This window comes from Squalius cephalus (assembly GCF_949319135.1).
Source record: "Squalius cephalus genome assembly, chromosome: 16".
Taxonomy (NCBI): Eukaryota; Metazoa; Chordata; class Actinopteri; order Cypriniformes; family Leuciscidae; genus Squalius; species Squalius cephalus.
In genome coordinates, this window is record NC_137137.1 from 6,649,607 (window position 1) to 6,667,808 (window position 18,202).

The window sequence follows — 18,202 nt, forward strand, 5'->3', positions numbered from 1 at the left end:
ACAAATATCACAAGATAAAATTTGAGTTTATAATGTGTCCTAAATTCTTTTAATTGGGCTAATACGTTGTTTAAAGTTTTTTCCTACCATGCATAGCTAAAATATTTCATATAATTCAACACATTATGTCAAATATGACGTCTTGCCTACACGAGAGCGGAAGAACACACCGGTGAACTGGTAGCAGGTACAGGTGTATGTCCATCTGACAGGTTCAGACAGGTTACGTCGCAATAAACATTATTTTAAAAATATCTTACCTTTATATGTCTTCTAAGGTGGGGGACTATCTTGATTTCGGAGAGAGAGGTTGAGTGCACACTGATATTCCCAGAGCCTGTAATGTTTCTCTCACTAGATGTAAGTGCAGTCAGTGTCCCTGTACTTTGTGGAATCGTTATTGAAGGGCAGCGAGTCGGCAACGAGTCTCCGCCTCCTCCTGCACTTCAGAGAAACATCTCTCATTCCCATTATACCACCACGCTCTCAATGTGAGCAGTTGATGCCACCTACTGGCTTGAGGTATCTATCTATCTATCTATCTATCTATCTATCTATCTATCTATCTATCTATCTATCTATCTATCTATCTATCTATCTATCTATCTATCTATCTATCTATCTATCTATCTATCTACTTTGACTTGAGAAATTGAGTTCATGTCAAATTTTTTAACTAGGAAAAAGGCTATTTACGATGATTCCGATAGCACGTAAAGGCAGCATTAAAAATTATTATTAGCCTATTATTATTATGATTTATACTTTCTAATTATTTCCACGTTTAAAAGAAAAATTAAAAAAGAGATTTAATAAAAACGAAACTCTTCCTGAATAAAACAGACTTTTATTTTTTATTTTTCTATCTATCTATCTATCTATCTATCTATCTATCTATCTATCTATCTATCTATCTATCTATCTATCTATCTATCTATCTATCTATCTATCTATCTATCTATCTATCTATCTATCTATCTATCTATCTATCTATCTATCATATTTCGGAGTTTAAATATTAACTGAGTGATATACGTGCTGTTCTGCTGTTTTTTCTGTTCTTGTATTATGTTGAAAATTGCTACCCTGTTTTATGCAATGCCTTTCTTTTGTCTGTGTATTATTCTTGTTCTTCTATTCTATAGTTTGTATTATTTAATTGTTGTTACTCTTTTCTTGTATGTCAATTATAAAGCGCCCTTGAGCTATTGAAAGGCGCTATATAAATTATCCTGCCTTCACTTGCTTTCGGAAATGTCCTACTTCCCACTTCTGAAGTCGTAATTACGAGCTCATCGCATTCAAATTTTGACTTGAGAGGGCGTTCATGTCCAATTTTTTAACTAGGAAACTAGTTGGCTATTTACGATGATTCCGATAGCACGTAAAGGCAGCATTAAAAATTATTATTATTATTATTATTTATACTTTCTAATTATTTCCACTTTTATAAGAAAAATTTAAAAGAGATTTAATAAAAACGAAACTCTTCCTGAATAAAACAGACTTTTATTTTGTTGGGACTTGTATTTTGAAATGTAACTAGGACTGTCAAAGCGGGCATGCAATCAGACTGACTGTGACTGGCCAGATACTTGCATCCTTTTTGAAGCTATGTCAAGGTTAAGTATTACGTGTCGTTCTCTGTATCTTCTAAATTTGAGCTCCAGATGGAAATGCCACCAACAAATCTCCAGACTATCAACAATGAGCAGTGGAGTTGAAGTGAGTGAGTTTAAAACAAACATTTCCGGCATGTTAGCATGACTGAATTGCCAATATGTGCCGTGGTGTCTCATATTATTATATTGCCTTATTTGTCGTAAATGTCTCTTATTTGTTTATTATTATAGAGAGACAAATCTTTTGCGTAAGGACGTGCCTGACTAGCACGTTATTTTTTTTTATTTTTTTTTGGCTCTTTGAATTATCAAACATGAAACTTTTCCTGTAGTTCAGTACGTTCAGTCTAATTTCTTGATTCTGGTCATTCATACTGACATTTCGTCCAATTTGGATTAATTAAATAAGTGTAACTGTTTGTGTTTTAGTAGTCAGAAAAATATTTTATCTTTAATCTCTGTTTTGTTTATGACCCGTTTGATTTTAGTCAATATGTGGTGGTGGCAAATTTAGGAGTATTTCTTCAGCAAAGACAGTCACAAGGACCAGTGTATGGGAAGGACATACACAGGTAAAGGACTCAGACCCTTTTGTACCTTTTATGACAGAATTAAAATCTAAATGTCTAAATCAAGTATACAAATGTATAAAGGTTTAAATTACCTGCAATCATATCCATCCATATTGTCTGATATTTCAATGTTTTTAAGTGGTTTGATGGCAGTCTGAAGAGAAGAGAACTTCATTCAAGTGCACCTCTTGGAGAAGAAAACGCTCCTCAGTTGAGGTAAATATTGTTCTGAGTGAAAAGTGTAATATTGTAATAATCACTGACTCATAGAGCACAATATTTGCAATATTCCTTTTACTTTGATTATGCATTAAGATACTGCTGGTTATGATTTATCACTGTGTTGAAAATGTGTTTATTGTACGATTGTTGTCCATCAAAAATGTTTATATTAATTTAATTTCTATTCAAAAATTATTATATATTACATTTCTGGGTTGTGTTTTAGTGTGTAAAACTGTAAAATTGCTTTAAAATCATTAATATGCTGTTTTTATTTGATTTATTTGTTTGTATAACAAGAAATATCTCAGGAAAGTCAGCCTCCAATTATCTGTCCATATCAAATTTGTTTATATTCACATTCAAATAATACACCAAACTATTTTTACTATGAGCAACTATTAATAAAACGTTTTTCATTGTTAACACTTTACAATAAGGTTTCATTTGTTAACATTAATTGACAACATTAGTTAATATGAACTAATAGTGAAAAAAATACTAGTCTTTCGTGGTTAAAGTTCATTTCAACATTTAAATTATTAAAATCAAAAGTTATATCTAATGTATTGCTCATTGTTAATATTAGGTATGCATTAAAGAGATACTTCACCCAAAAATGAAAATGTTGTCAAAATGTATTCACCCTCATGTTGTTCCAAATGAGTTTCTTTCTTCTGTTGAACACAAAAGAAGATATTCTGAAGAATGTTGGAAATCAAACAGCATTTTTTTCCTACTATGGAAGTCAATGGCTACTGTCAACTGTTGGATTTCCAACATTCTTTAAAATATCTTCTTTGTTTTCAAAGGAAGAAATAAAAAATTTTTTAGGGGACCTTATTGTAAAGTGTTACCTTCTCATATATTATTTATACATTAGCATCACATGCACCAATATTTTGCAATGATGGGGTACTACTATTTTTTATTCTACAAAGTAATTGTTTTGTATAGAGAACTAACAGAGACAGAGTATGGGAGAATAGCAGATGAGACAATGGACGCATTATCAGAATATTTTGAAGACCTCACAGATGAGAACTTCACTGGAATGGACTATGACGTTGTCTTCTCTGTAAGTACACATGCCCTTTTTCTCACATCCAGTTTTTCTCAGTCGCTTTGGTGCATTTCTCAAATCATCCTTAATATTTGCAAAGAAGTATGTGCATTCTCAAAACAATTCGTACAAATAGCACCACACATTGGATTACCTGCAAAAGCCTGTAACTTACTCAAAATCTTTAGTTCATCTCTGAAAAGTAAGTATTTATGTCAATGAACATATCAGTGCCATCAGAATGAAAAGTCCTTGTGTCATTGTTCACAAACAAGATAGTCAAAATGCTTAGTCATGTTGTCAATAAAACACTGCACTCTGTTAGTATTACCCATAGACTGTAAAAAAAATATGGACGTAGTGTCCGTGACGTCACCCGTAGGTTTCTGAAGACCGTTTTTGCAGCCTAAAGTGGGCGTGGCCGACCGTCGCCATCTTGGCAGCGCGTCACTCCCGAATTTATTTATTTTTACAGTCAGACATTGAGCTGAGGTAATGTGACGGCTAACAGACAGCAGACAAACGGCTAATGATGACTAATGACCACAGCAGCGGGAATCCACCTGTCACTCAAAAGTGGACACACCCTTAACTATGCAGAAATTTAAGGCTTAATATAATTTAAACAGATGAGTTATAAAAAATTCACCCCCCTCACAGTTGTCATGAAGGGCAAAATTAGCTGTATAGACAAAAGCCACTTTTTGCTCCAGGCTGTAAACATGTTTTTTTCTGCTGTAAAGTTGGGCATTTCAACATGGGGGAGATACAGATTTGACTCACTTTTGCAGCCAGCCTCAAGCGGCCAGTTGATGAATTGCCGTTTAATTCACTTCCGTGTTGGTTTCAAGAGAGAGACAGGGAGGTTGCTGCTTGGTATTATCTGATGTAAACTATGGCAACAGTTTGGATGACAGTTATTGTATTGAAATGTATAAAGCTGCGTTTCTTCTGTATGCCATATATCCATTTCAAAAGTACAAATTTACACACTACTGTATGAGAGTTATTGATTGAAAGAGACTGGATAGGATTCACAGTTACACTTTTACTAGTGGTCTAACAAAAAAACATTACAGTATTATTGTGATATAGAAAAGAAAAAGAAATAGGGGCACAAAGGCAAAAATACAACATTAGAAAGGCAAACACAGGAAAGACCCCTTAGGCAGAACTTTGCTTTCGCATGCAGCACTGCATGAGGAATTGCAATGCAGTCTGTCTACACCTCTTGACGTGCCAGTCTGTCGGGCCACAGATTCTCATCTACATCACAACAAATACCTTCCCTTGCATTCCATTCTTTTGGAATGTCTTATCCAACCTCTGCAGGCGTCTATTGTGATGTCCTCACAGGCTACATCCATGGCAGCCAGAAGCTTCATCTGAGTATGTGGCTGGCGATCATAGACCTTCCACCTCCATGCTGAGAAGAACTCCTCAATTGGGTTAAGGAAGGGAGAATAAGGTGGGAGGAATTCCATCAGCATCCAATAATGGGTCACAAACCATTGCCTGATGGCGTTTGTGTGATGGAATCTCACATTATCCCAAATTACCACATACTTTGGTAAATCATTTCGAAATGGACCCCTCTCATCATCAGAGATGTAGGGGGTCTCTAAGAAGGTGAATATATACGCTTGCCAATTGAAGGTTCATGAGATGCAACTTTGAGCTATTTCAGAGAACTGGTTCCTCATTGGTTGATCTACATTCTCTTCATTAGTGAAAGTTAAGATTCACCTGCACTATTCATCAATTCATGGCACATTTACAAAAAGTCTAATAGAAATGTGTAGAAAATATGCTTGACAGTTTATGACAACTAGATCAACCATTTTGCATTTAATGACTTATACAATGAACTAATGACTAGATGTTTTGAGGGGTAAGACTATTGCACAGAGCTATTTAATACATTTTGAGCAACATGGCATTAGCAACTGATAATGTAGGAAACCGCAGATAATTGTACATAATCAATTGCATGAATGTACCAACGCAATCGCAACTTGTTCAAAAGAATGAGAAACTGCTTTTATGATGTGCACAAGTGACTAGATGAAGTCGTTCTGAGAATTTCATTTCTGGTCTGAGAAATACACCAAAGCGACTGAGAAAAACTAAATGCCTGCAGTGCTTTTACATCTCAACTATATGAAAAGTCTGTTTTGCCTAGATATCCAGTAGGGGTCAATGTTGGTCTAAAAACTAAAATGATTTGAAATAAGAAATGCTGTTTGCAACGGATACCATCTGATTCTTGATTGAATTGTATCTTAAGTGAGAAAATAACAGGGCAGAAAAATGAATTGATTTTAAATTAACCATTAGCAACAAAAAAAACAAAAAACATGTACAGACACAATATAGACCATTGCCTTTTACAAAAGAAAAAGAAAAATTAGCAAGATAAAAAATAACTATTAATTTAATTCAAATGAATTGAGTTGGTGTTTCCAGTCTTTACTTAAACACACTTTACCTGTCATGTAACCCATTTGTCTAACCTTTACATCCCCAGCCTTTTTGTGGAACATTGCAATTAGGTTGTTTCTCTGTAAAGTGAAAAGGGGTCCTAAAACTTTTATGATGGTATCTTTTCTTCTTTTATAGAAAAGAGGTTTGCTTGAGTGTTATTGTTGTTGAGTGCTCCCGCACAACTCCTGTTAAAGGAGAACTCCGGTCAATTTTAACATTGAGCTCATTTTTTTGTACATTTGGAGTGCTGTCAATACAGAGAACAACGACAAAATCGGTGTTGCCTACACCGTGTTATCCTCTTTTTAAAATTTGCACCCTGTTGACTTCAATGGGGCAAGTTTTAAACCTGCTTTTAGCCTCTTAACATCCTTGATGTGTCATTACAAGTGCACAGGTCATGTGAGTGATTCCTTCAGAGTGAACACGGGTCAATCTGACTGCAGTAGATGTGAAAGATATGAATAAAAATGATGTTTATTCAGCCAGCGCACATACCTGTATTTACATCCTGTTTTCGGTCGAAGTCCATAGTAATCGATTGTCGAGTTCACGCGCATGATCATAGGTACTAAATCAATGCGCGTGAACTCGACAATCGATTACTATGGACTTTGACCGAAAACAGGATGTAAATACAGGTATGAGCGCTGGCTAAATAAATATCATTTTTATTAATATCTTTCACATCTACTGCAGTCAGATTGACCCGTGTTCACTCTGAAGGAATCACTCACATGACCTGTGCACTTGTAATGACACATCAAGGATGTTAAGAGGCTAAAAGCAGGTTTAAAACTTGCCCCATTGAAGTCAACAGGGTGCAAATTTTAAAAAGAGGATAACACGGTGTAGGCAACACCGATTTTTGTCGTTGTTCTCTGTACTGACAGCACTCCAAATGTACAAAAAAATGAGCTCAATGTTAAAATTGACCGGAGTTCTCCTTTAAACACACTTTACCTGTCATGTAACCCATTTGTCTAACCTTTACATCCCCAGCCTTTTTGTGGAACATTGCAATTAGGTTGTTTCTCTGTAAAGTGAAAAGGGGTCCTAAAACTTTTATGATGGTATCTTTTCTTCTTTTATAGAAAAGAGGTTTGCTTGAGTGTTATTGTTGTTGAGTGCTCCCGCACAACTCCTGTTAAGAGTTCACAGCCAAAAACTGCTTTTTGTGCAGCAGCCTTTGTTGGAGCACCTTGCAGAGAAAATGTCCTGCAGGATTTATGAAGGCTACAAACACTGAGCTTTTAGTATGTTATTGTAAGACTAGACTAATGTAACTTCCAATCATTCCACACGCACAAACACACACACACACACACACATACACATAAACACATATATACACACACACACACACACACATAATTATGTGTATATATATATATATATATATATATATATATATATATATATATCTGTCTTAAACCCAGTGAATGATTAAGTCCTTGCACTCGTTCCATTTAAGCATCTGGCGGGTGGCCAGCAGACCCTGCTGACAGATTGATTGGTCATTCACGCTCCTCGCTCTCCTCTGGCTGGATAAATGTCAGGCGGTGAGCTTCCTGTCAGCTACTTGTTCTAAGCAGCTTGTTTTTACACCTCTATAGCCTCACATGCAGCCGGCAAACACTGTGCTGGTGTTTTCAACTGGTATACGCAGTAGCCTCACAGTGAAAAAATTATCTTTTTGCACACTGACTCTGTTGCTACAGTTGATATGATATAATGATACCACAACCCTTTACATTAAACATTCGGACAGCTGCAAGTCAAGGTTTGGTTGACAAATTGAGCCATGTTCCCAATGCTTGGCCTCGGATATGACTATACATTCACACATGTTTAGATCATCTTTTTTGAGGTTGTTTCATGGTACAAATAGTTTGTGGTTTAATTGATCAGTTTTTTAGGTTTGTATTTTTTATTTAATTTTATTTTTTAGGATAATTATCTGTGAAAAAATTAGTACACCCCTTGCATTTATTGATTTATTCATCTCTGTTTTATTTATCTATTTTAAATGTTGGCATATTGATACTCAAACTTAATTTGGACTGCATTGATGGGTAAAAGTGATTATAATTAATTAAAAACATTGTATTTTTATAAAAATGTCTACAGAAATGAGAAACAAATAAGTTGACCCCTACGTTTTATTTTTTTATATATTTTGCAATTATTATGATAAGTTTAATTGTTAAATATTTGTAAAAAGAATCTCTTTCAGGTTGTTCTCCCTGTCAATGCTGCTGTTTCAATGTTAAAGCCACAGACTGAAGCTCTGTGTGTTAAATGTCTTAACAGAGTGGTGTGCTGACGGTGAAAGTTGGCTCTGACCACGGCACATACGTTATCAACAAACAGACACCCAACCGACAGATTTGGCTTTCATCGCCGACAAGGTTAGACAGTCATTTGTTGATGTTCGTATGTAATGCTTAACTGTGTTTAATCTGTTTTATGTAAAAGAATGAGAATTAAATCAGCAAATTTCTTGATAATATGTTTTATGTGTCAATATTTTGTATTCTTTAACTGAGTGGCATTAGAAATGCTAGTTATTGAATTACATATTAACAGTGTGATATAATGAGAGCAAATATATGTTCAGTTTTCAGCTTCATCAGACATTTCTGAATGTTTCCTTTCTCAGTGGGCCAAAGCGCTACGATTGGACGGGGGAGCGATGGGTGTACGCTCACGATGGCGTGACATTGCACAGTCTGCTCTCCAAAGAGTTGTCTGTCATCTTCAAATCAAATATAGACCTGTCGCATCTCATCCATTCATGATGAGAACAATTTGAAAAACAGACACCGTTATTGATCTTTTCCTCGCCGTGATCTTAACAAGTTACTACTGTAGCCAATGCTCAAAAAACCTATTAGGCTGGCTTGATGTTTTTTATGGTTTATAGATACCCATTGTTCACAGACCTACAAATTGGCCAAAAAAGCTCCAAAAGTATAGACCTCAGATAAACTGCAGGGGGGATTCATTACCTGGTTGGATTAAAGAGATCACGTTTAATGGCTCTTAAACCTGAATAAGACAAATGGTCACAGATTGTTTTTCGGAGGCTGTATTTATCTGTAGCATTTTGCACGCCTGGCCCTGGTTGAACTAGAGGCTGCTGGGTAGATGCAGAAAAAGAAGAGGATTACGACTGACAGATGGAGAAGTTCTTGCTCTAAAAGCCCCCGGACATAGCCTTTATTTAAGAGTTATCTGTGAATAACGGCATCGCTCTCCGATCATATTCCTCAGAGCTTTACCACCACCCTCGGATGATTTAAAAATACCAGCCCAATTTAGCATCAACCCACCCGTCAGTTAAAGCGGTGTCATTAACTCTGGTGATACAACATCGATCATTACTCCATACGCCTCTTAACATAATAGCCCATATATCGCAACATTAACTTGATGCGCTGTCCGTGCAAATGTTGAAATGTGAGATGTATTTAATCAAGTTGTATGTGATGAAACAGTAGCACATCTCCCACAGTGTTGATGTCTCTGTCCATTGATGCATTTGTAAATACAATGTTAAATAAATTATAATGTTTATTTTATTTTCATTGTGTTCATGTTATAGTTTTATTATAGTATTAATTATTATTATTATTCATGATTTTGAATGATTATTATGTTAAAATAATAATATTTGGTTGCTTTTTATTATTAATGAAATGTTCAAAGACAATGTTTTAGGCCATTATCTTTAGATGGTTTTCAGTAGTTTAAATGTAAGCATTGTTTTATTATTATTACTATTATAATGATTATATGGTTATTATTAATACATGCTAAAATGATAATTCTTAGTGGTTTTTATTTATTTTTATTTGCAAGAAAATGTTTTAGACCAATATCTTTAGTTTATCATAATATTATTAGAAGTATCATTATTATTATTTTAAATGATTATGGTTATTATAAATACATGCTAAAATTATTATTCTTTGTTGTTTTTATTTATTTATTTGTCTTATTATATTTATATAGACAATGTTTTAGACCAATATATTCGGTTTTCAGTTATTTCATTTTTAACATGTATTATTATTATTATTATTTATTAAAATATTATTTCATCATTATATTATCATTAAAATATTATCATTATTATTATTAGAAATAATAATGTATTATTTTGAGTGATTATGATTTATTAATACATGTTAAAATAATACTTGGGTGTTTTTTACTTTATTATTTATTTGTACAAGACAATGTTTTTGATCAATATCTTTAGACCGGTTTTCAGTCATAAGTTTAATTTCTGTATGGCATTAAAATATTATTATTATTAGAAATAATTATTATTTTAAGTGATTATTATGATTTATTAACACCGTTTAAAATAATAATATTTGGGTGTTTTTATTTTAATTTTTTTATTTGTGCAAGACAATGTTTTAGACCGGTTTTCAGTCATAAGTTTAATTTGGGTAGGTGTTTGAGAATCTGAGTCTGCCTTGATATCTGCAGCTGATTTCAGTGTTCGCTACACTTTGATATGAAGATTCGAGACCAATTACTTTGAGATAAGCCTCTCATATAAATTGCACCAGCTGCTTTTAAATCTTTGTGAAAGCTGTAACACTTCTCTGTCTTTGAGCTAAAGTGTCCTTAAGATGTCAGATTATTCCCGGTATTAATGGCACCTAATTATGATACGAGCAGCCATTGAATCAGAGCTCACGGCTGATGATAAACACTTTGAGCATCTTTTCTCTCTTTGTCCAGACATGAATATGCAAATGTCTATTATAGAGCTCGAATCACAGGCCCAAAAATAGCATGAAGTTTCCATGGGAACATGGATTTATCACTGAACTCTGATGTCAATTGAGTGGTTTTGCTCCAAACAAGCGAAGGAAGTCTGAAAGATTCCCCGAGCTCGCGCACGTTTTCCTGTCATTTCAGCCTCGTTGCTGGACATCAAACATCGCCCTCGGTAGAGCGTTTCTCAGAAGGACATCATCTAATGTAAACATTCTGGACTAACATGAAAGCGTGGGGCTAAAAATACAATGTGACCTGGAAAAATTAACCTATGTCAAGCAACATTTAGATGCATGCCCTTAAACACTCATCTGATGATGCAATCATGGATTTTTTTTTTTTTTTTTGTGTGTGTGCATTTGCTAATTGAGGATTCGTTTTTCTAAAGAAGAAGAAGAAAAAGGAACTATTCTTCAATTCAGGTGAGTCTTTTCTTTTCTTTTTTTGGCATTTTACTCAGTCAACATCAATGCCATGAATCAGACAAAAGGCCTGATGCACTTCAGATGACTCAACTGCACTGCGTAGAGATCATGTGGGATGCTTGGAATTAATTCCACATCAAAAGAAACTGGTTAATTAGAATTTGTTGGATGTTAATAAGCACAGAATCTGTACATGTCATTCCTTTGTTGTTGCAATCCATGGTTTTGCATAGTTATCAAAGGGATTTCTAATATTCAGATGGCAATTTTAGTCTGCTTTGTAAAAGCCTGTTCTCAAAGTAAAAAATAAAAATAATAACTTTATTCTTGTTATTGCACTGTTATATATATCACAATTGCAAATGTTATTTCTCACAATTGTGACTTCATATCATGATATATCACATTTAAGATAGTAAGAGTTACTGGTATAAGCCATGAACCAAGCCAATCAGCTAAGAGTCTACGAGATGAGTCACAACCAAAAAAGTATTTTGAAAATCGGACTAAAGAGCTCTTTTGGTGCGTTTTGCTTTTTCGACTCTGATTGGTGGAATTTTCTCCACCAATTCCGCTGTAAAACAGAATTCATTTCAGTTTAAATAATTTGGTCTGGCGGCTTACCAGCGATTAACAACATCGTAGTTCACAGTATGCTGTCTTTTTTAAGGTTTATAAGTTATCGTTAAAATGAATTTCGAACAAATGACAAAGAAGAACAAAAAAATAGCATACATATAGACATTTGTACATTATCCTAAAATCTGTCAAAATAACCATTTCAATTAGTCAGCCGCCATTGATTTAAAAAATCTATTAAAAAGCTTTTTTTAAATTAAACTTTCACAATTGGATTATTGATCATCTTAACTCATTTGGTCACATTACACCTACATTTATGTTTAATGTCTGTTTTTAGTTTATAAAGTCTCCCAAATGACAAATGGTAACTGTTTCATGAGGAATCGAATCTTTTGTGTGAGACAGCAGAGTCTAGAGCTGTCACAGACCTGAAGAAAATTGAGACAAATTGCTGCATTCACCGGAAATTGGAGAGATTAATTTCTCATCTTTGACAGACTCTGGAGCACTCGTATCTACAAAGCAGGGCGAACAGTTTTTGCTTCTATTGTGAATCCTCCTTGAGATAGCATCTGAAGGATAATCTGAGAAGGACCTTATCTTTCTATATAAAGCGGCTCTCGCTACTTTATCTGTCTGTCTACTCTAGAGCGCATTCAATATATTATAAGCAAACAAGGTGCAATGAGACCCTGACATGAGACACTGACACAGTGTCTTACTAAGTGTTTTTGACCGAACCAAAACATTGCTTTCTATAGCATTCAGCTTAACAATCTATTATGTCATAATTACTGCAACTCTATTGCTCAACACCGTTTGACTTGTCGAGGAGAGTTGTGTTATTACTTTTTTTTTATAAAACTGCAATTTTAACCTAGAGGATAAAATATAGTCTTCCAGACAGACTTCAAAGCTGCAGTAAGCGATTTCTGAGAAATGCTGTTGAAAGCAAGCACCACAACACACTATAGCCAATCAGCAGTAGGAGGCGTGTCCACTCATGAGAGTGAGCAAGAATGACTGTAGAAAGAGAGATGGCTGAGAGACATTACAAAAGAGAAAAGGTCAGAGGAATATCACTGGGAAAAGAAGGGTTATAATGTTGTTCTGTAACTGATCACGATTTCCTGTTCTTCATCATTTTAATTAACTTCTGAATTTCACTAGTTAATTTCAATGGTTCTGTGGCATGAGCTACTTTTACACTTGTTGTCACTAGTTATTTTTATTTACTCACCAAAACACTTGCATTATTCACATTTGGCCTTTGGCTATTGTTAATTTTGGACCTGATCAGACAGCATGTAAGTGTGAGCATGAAAGTAGTTATATACACAGATATTGGAGGTCAAACATTTCCTCTTTTTAACTTGCATGTCTAAAAATTGTTTGATTCCCTGTTAGGGTCCTGATTGGCATAATTTTCAAGGATCCCAAGAGATTGCTGAAGTCATGTTAACTGCCTCTCTAGATTCTGCCTCTCTTTCCCTAGACATAAAGTAGCAAAGGTGACATTGCAGTTACCTTGGTTTATAAAAGCTAAAGGAGCAGCTCTCAATAAACACTCTATTAGCTTCAACCGATTCTCAAGGCCGCAAGTCAATATGGAACCGTGGAATAAGGATGAGCTTCCCTGTCCTGAAGCTGTTAATATGACACATGAGACATGACCAGGAGGATGTGGTGGTCTGGCATGATTTCCTAAACTTTGTTGATTCTGAATATCAACAGTCAGTTTAATCACCATTCTATATCAATGCGCTGTTTTCAATGACGCACACAAACGCAACGTAATTCGCGCTGTTTTTATTGACGCACTCTCACGCGCAGTGCGCATACGGAAAGGTATTGCTGCCCCACGACTTTTGTTTATAAATTAGTTTCGATACTGAATTGCTACATTATATTTCTCTGCAACGAGGGGATGCCATCGCTGGTTTTAAAGTTATTAAACTCTGCTTCGTTGAGAGAGACCAACAGACAGGTAATTCACACATAGCCTAACTTACTTCTCCAATCTCGCTCTCTCGGTCTATCGATTGATAATGAATTCAAATAAATGCTTTAATTCGTTCATTGAAATAAATATCATCTTACACACTACTTTATCGCTGTGTCTGATTCAACGCGGTCATAATCTAGCTCTAACAAGCCCTAACTGACGAAAATAACCGTAATTTTTACACTTCCGGTCAAATATTGCGCAGCCTGCAAATATCAATAATAGATTGTCAGTGCTGGCAAATGATGACCGTGCTATAAGCGGGATAATCCACGGCTAGCTGTGCTTTAAACGATTTGAATGCACTCCGCGGAGGCAACATTAAAATCGTCTAATGCACATCACATCTAGCCGTGGATTATCCCTTACTTATAATGTTGTACCTTGTATTTTCAGGTCCTCCAAACTTTTGAGTAGGCTATATTATCGTGTGCTTATTACCTTCCATTTAGTGTTTCTCTGAGATATGAGTGTGGAGCGAGTCAAAGAGGGACATTATCAGCACCAGGAGGTCAGAGGCGAGACAATGGGTGTTTCTCAATATGCGTTCTTCAGCGATCTTGCGTCCTTGTGTTCTCGTTTTACGTCATCATAACCGTCGAAGTTCAGACCCAATTCTCAAGAACGCAAGTACAGAGGACGCATGAAAGAACCCGGATGTGTTCTTGATACCGAGGATGCATCGAATGCAGACTTGAGCTAGTACTCGCCTGGTGTCCCAGAAGTCATTGCGGCCGGTTCCGAGTTCGTTCTTCCAAGGAAGCTTGGCAAGACCGGTCTCCACGAGAACACAAGTCCGTTCTCTACGTTCTTGGAATTGAGAAACAGCCGATGTTGAGTAAAGGAACAAAAACCTCACTGAAGTCCGTGAGAATGAGATGTCACATGATCTTACAAGACCAAAACACTCTACAAGAGATGAGTTTTCTTAATACATATGCTGGACAAGACACACTATCTAGGGTGCTTTCCTTTATGAAGTGATTGTGCTTTTGAACAACATGTGAGCTTCATTATATTTAGAGATGCACAATATTGATACCCTATCAGTTTATAAGAATCAATATTGGATATGTAGGCATATTGGACTTGTCCAATATTGGAATTGTCCATGCTCATTTACCCAATTTTTACATTTAGATTACCTTAGCCATCATCTTAACCCCTTAAGTGTCACCCCCCTTTTATTGAATAGAAATGAAAATGCACATTCCGAACTTAAATGGTTGTAATTCAAGAATGCTTTGAAATATAGACATAAGATTGGTCTTGTTTTAAATAAGACATAGCCTAATCTTTTAAAATGCTGCTATTTTAATAACATTAAAAATTAAGTAGGCTAAATATCAAAATGAATATCCAGTTTACATACCTACATTAAAAAACTTCTGCATATATTCACCTGTAGCGTTTAAAATGTTTTTTTGTGTTTTTTATTTATTTAGACATTATTGTTTAGAATTTGGCAATTTGTTGAATTTTGTACATTATAATGTTGCAATGCCGAAATTCACTTGTATCATTTAAAATTATTGGTTTTATTATAGTCTTATTTTTAATTTATTTAGACAAAATTGTGTAGAATTATAAAACCAGTAATTTTATGTCAGTGTTAATGACATTGAAATTATTAATTGCTTTTTCACGTTGGCCACAATTTTAATATTAGTTTGTTCCTATTTATATATATTTTTTTTGTCAGATACAGTATTTTTTAGGCCTCTTAAAAACAAGAAATGGATTTATATTTTTCCTCTGTCTGTTGCCTTTGGAATCAGGATAGTCGCTAGTGAAGGTCTTGATCGGGGAGGTCTAGAATACCTGGAGAAGACGATCCGTTAGCAATAGCATTCCCATTCATCTTAATGGCAGCTGCTCAGCTGGTTCTGGGCCCCCTGGAAATATATGATTTGAAATCTGGCAAACCTTGAGCAGATTTATGGTGATTAGTCCCAACTGAGGTGTCCATCAAATGAACCCTATGAAAACGTTCATTACCCAAGGCCCTTTTGAAGTAGTTATTTTCGAGCGCAAGTGGCCGCCATGATTGTTCTCCATTCTAAGTCCTCGGCGTAGGCACAATTTACGTCATTTGGAGCGCTGTTGGTGGTATGACAGGTGCCGTGCGCACTTTGATATTTAATGGAGACGCATGAGACTATAGCAGCTCTGTGGTTTGTTTAATACATCATTTAGAAGTTACCCAGTGGAATTGGCTCTCCGCTCAAGATGAATGTAACAGTGTGCTAATATGATATAATAGAAAGTGTGAGGAGACACACACTATGCACATATTTGGATATCTCGTGTTTGTGACTCTGACATAGGGATATTAAATTATGTTTAGACATGAGAAGTAATTTGGTAGCACAGCTGATAAAGATCCTCTGTGGTGGTGAGTATTGACTAGTTGAAGTCATCTATCATGAAGCTCAACCTCTGCCTTCCTTGACTTAATCATGGAGTTATCACAAATTGTAGAGCAAATTGTTAAAGGTGAAGGTGTAAAAGTATTTGGTTTACTCAAAGACACTTTAAACATAGATTTACTGTGCATTTCATATATAAAAACAAATTTATGTGCTATGTGTTTTGACTTTATATTATACTGTAAAAAGTCAGTATACTGTGAAAGTTAGTTTTAGTATAAACACACATACAACAGTCTTGGTATGGAATATTTCACCATTCTTGATGAGAAAAAAAAGCTACTTTTCATTTAACACACATTGGACCTCATTCATAAAACACATGCAGAACAAATTTGTGTAAATAATTCATTAATCCATTCTTGCATAAATTGTTGCATGTAATTGAAAGTGACAATTTATGTAAGAACAGTTTTGCAAACAATGCACACAGCGATTCATTCTACTCATGTTTCAATGATGGCATGTTGTCACAATAGAAACACTGATTTGAGAAGAATAACTATAAAATATTGTCTCAAGTAAAAATAAAATAAACTTTCACATAATATCTTCATCAATAGGCTGTTAATACCTTTCCAGTAAAATTTTTACAACTTGCTCCAATACATTTAAATGTGTTGGTTTAAAAGAGTTTTTTACTCATGATGTGTCTGAATCTAAAATACAAAACCACTGCTAGAAGAAATGAATTCTCAAAAGGACTTTTGCCCTTGTGACAACTAGCCCCGGTCTTCCCTATAGCTAGGCAGAAAGCAAATACCCCTTGTATAAAGTCATGACAGTGCTTACATACGTGTTCTGCTGAAAGTGCATGTGAAACAGCTTGTATTACGCTGATCTCATCGGCACCCATCCTAGTGAGGTGGTGTTCATTTGGCCAGTAGAACACTTATAAGAGTTCATTTGTTCCCTTCAATCCCAGAATTCCATATTTCATCATCAGAATGATGCCGTAACACTTTTTACACCCTCAGTCTCACAGCAGCAGTGTACAGTAAGCCATGTCGGAATAGAGCCAAAGGGCTGCTTTAATTGGCCAAAAACAGCAGCTCAAGGTTGCAGCGATGGATTTTTATTTTGTCCTTGACACTCCTCCCCCTCGCTGAGTAGCCAGCTGATGTGTTAGTCTCATTCGCTCTTCATAGGAGAACATATCTGAAGGTTGTGCCTTTTGTTTAGTGCTACACACACCACCTGAACACTTGTGTCTCATTCCTGTAGTTTAGAGTTTGCACAATAACTCCATTATCGGTAAGCGCACTGCATGATTTAGCTATGTAGCTAATGTATCTGGAATATCATCTTTTGCAGTATAGGCTGTTGTTGTTAAGTATATAATTTATTGCTTGTTGGGTTTGATGCAAGTTTTCATAATGCAAGAGCTCCAATGATACAAGGGCTTTCAAACATCAGTCACTAGCAAAACATCTGCTATAATATAATATCATGAAATATTTGCAGTTGGCACCTCTGTTCAAAAGTTTGGGGTCAGTAAATGGAGAAAGATGCTTGTTTTAGCCACATATTGGTACAGGTATGTTAACTTTCCAACATTTACCAGTAGACTAACTAGTCCATGTTAACCAGCCAAAACTGACCCCCTGGACTTAACACTTACATTAAACCTAACCTTAAAATCTGATTAGCTGATAAATAATAATGTAATTACACCAGCTGGGATGTTGATTCAGAACACATCCTACTTGAATGAATCACTTTATGCATTTTGCAGTCAGATATTTGCATATTTTGCATATTTTTGTCCTATCGGTGCTGTATCAATTGATTTTAGCAGTGATTAGTTCACAGCCTGACATCAACACAAGCAGATAATTGTCACCCATTTGCTTTTCAGCTTTTAGCGGTTGTAATGAAAGGAGTAATCAGCACATCCTCAGGGTGCTCACACTAATTAAAGAGGCAGAGTGTTGTGACAGGGTCACCTCTGTCAGTGGCATTGAACCAACACAGATAGAGTTCAGTCCTGTGACTGCT

General features: G+C 35.4%; 2 protein-coding genes across 2 annotated transcripts in view; one reads left to right on the plus strand and one right to left on the minus strand.

Moving 5' to 3' along the window:
• Positions 1 to 396, minus strand: part of pip5k1bb (phosphatidylinositol-4-phosphate 5-kinase, type I, beta b) — a 40,584-nt gene extending 40,188 nt beyond the window's left edge. The window contains exon 1 of the mRNA XM_079896648.1: positions 261 to 396. The gene's annotated coding sequence lies outside the window, so the exon portion shown is untranslated. The remainder of the gene's footprint in view (positions 1 to 260) is intronic.
• fxn (frataxin) lies at positions 367 to 9,545 on the plus strand. The gene is made up of 7 exons (XM_079896654.1): positions 367 to 522; positions 1,665 to 1,725; positions 2,111 to 2,194; positions 2,334 to 2,410; positions 3,374 to 3,494; positions 8,277 to 8,374; positions 8,626 to 9,545. The coding sequence occupies exons 1-7, from the start codon at positions 503 to 505 to the stop codon at positions 8,762 to 8,764; spliced, it is 600 nt and encodes a 199-aa protein (XP_079752780.1). The 5' UTR covers positions 367 to 502; the 3' UTR covers positions 8,765 to 9,545.
• The last annotated feature ends 8,657 nt before the right edge of the window (positions 9,546 to 18,202 follow it).

Bases quoted from the DNA above. Each gene is read 5' to 3' on its own strand.
- fxn (XM_079896654.1), top strand. From the start codon at position 503: ATGCCACCTACTGGCTTGAG. The intron at 1,726-2,110 runs GTGAGTGAGTTT...GTTTGATTTTAG, and splicing joins CAATGAGCAGTGGAGTTGAA to TCAATATGTGGTGGTGGCAA. The intron at 8,375-8,625 runs GTTAGACAGTCA...TTCCTTTCTCAG, and splicing joins TGGCTTTCATCGCCGACAAG to TGGGCCAAAGCGCTACGATT.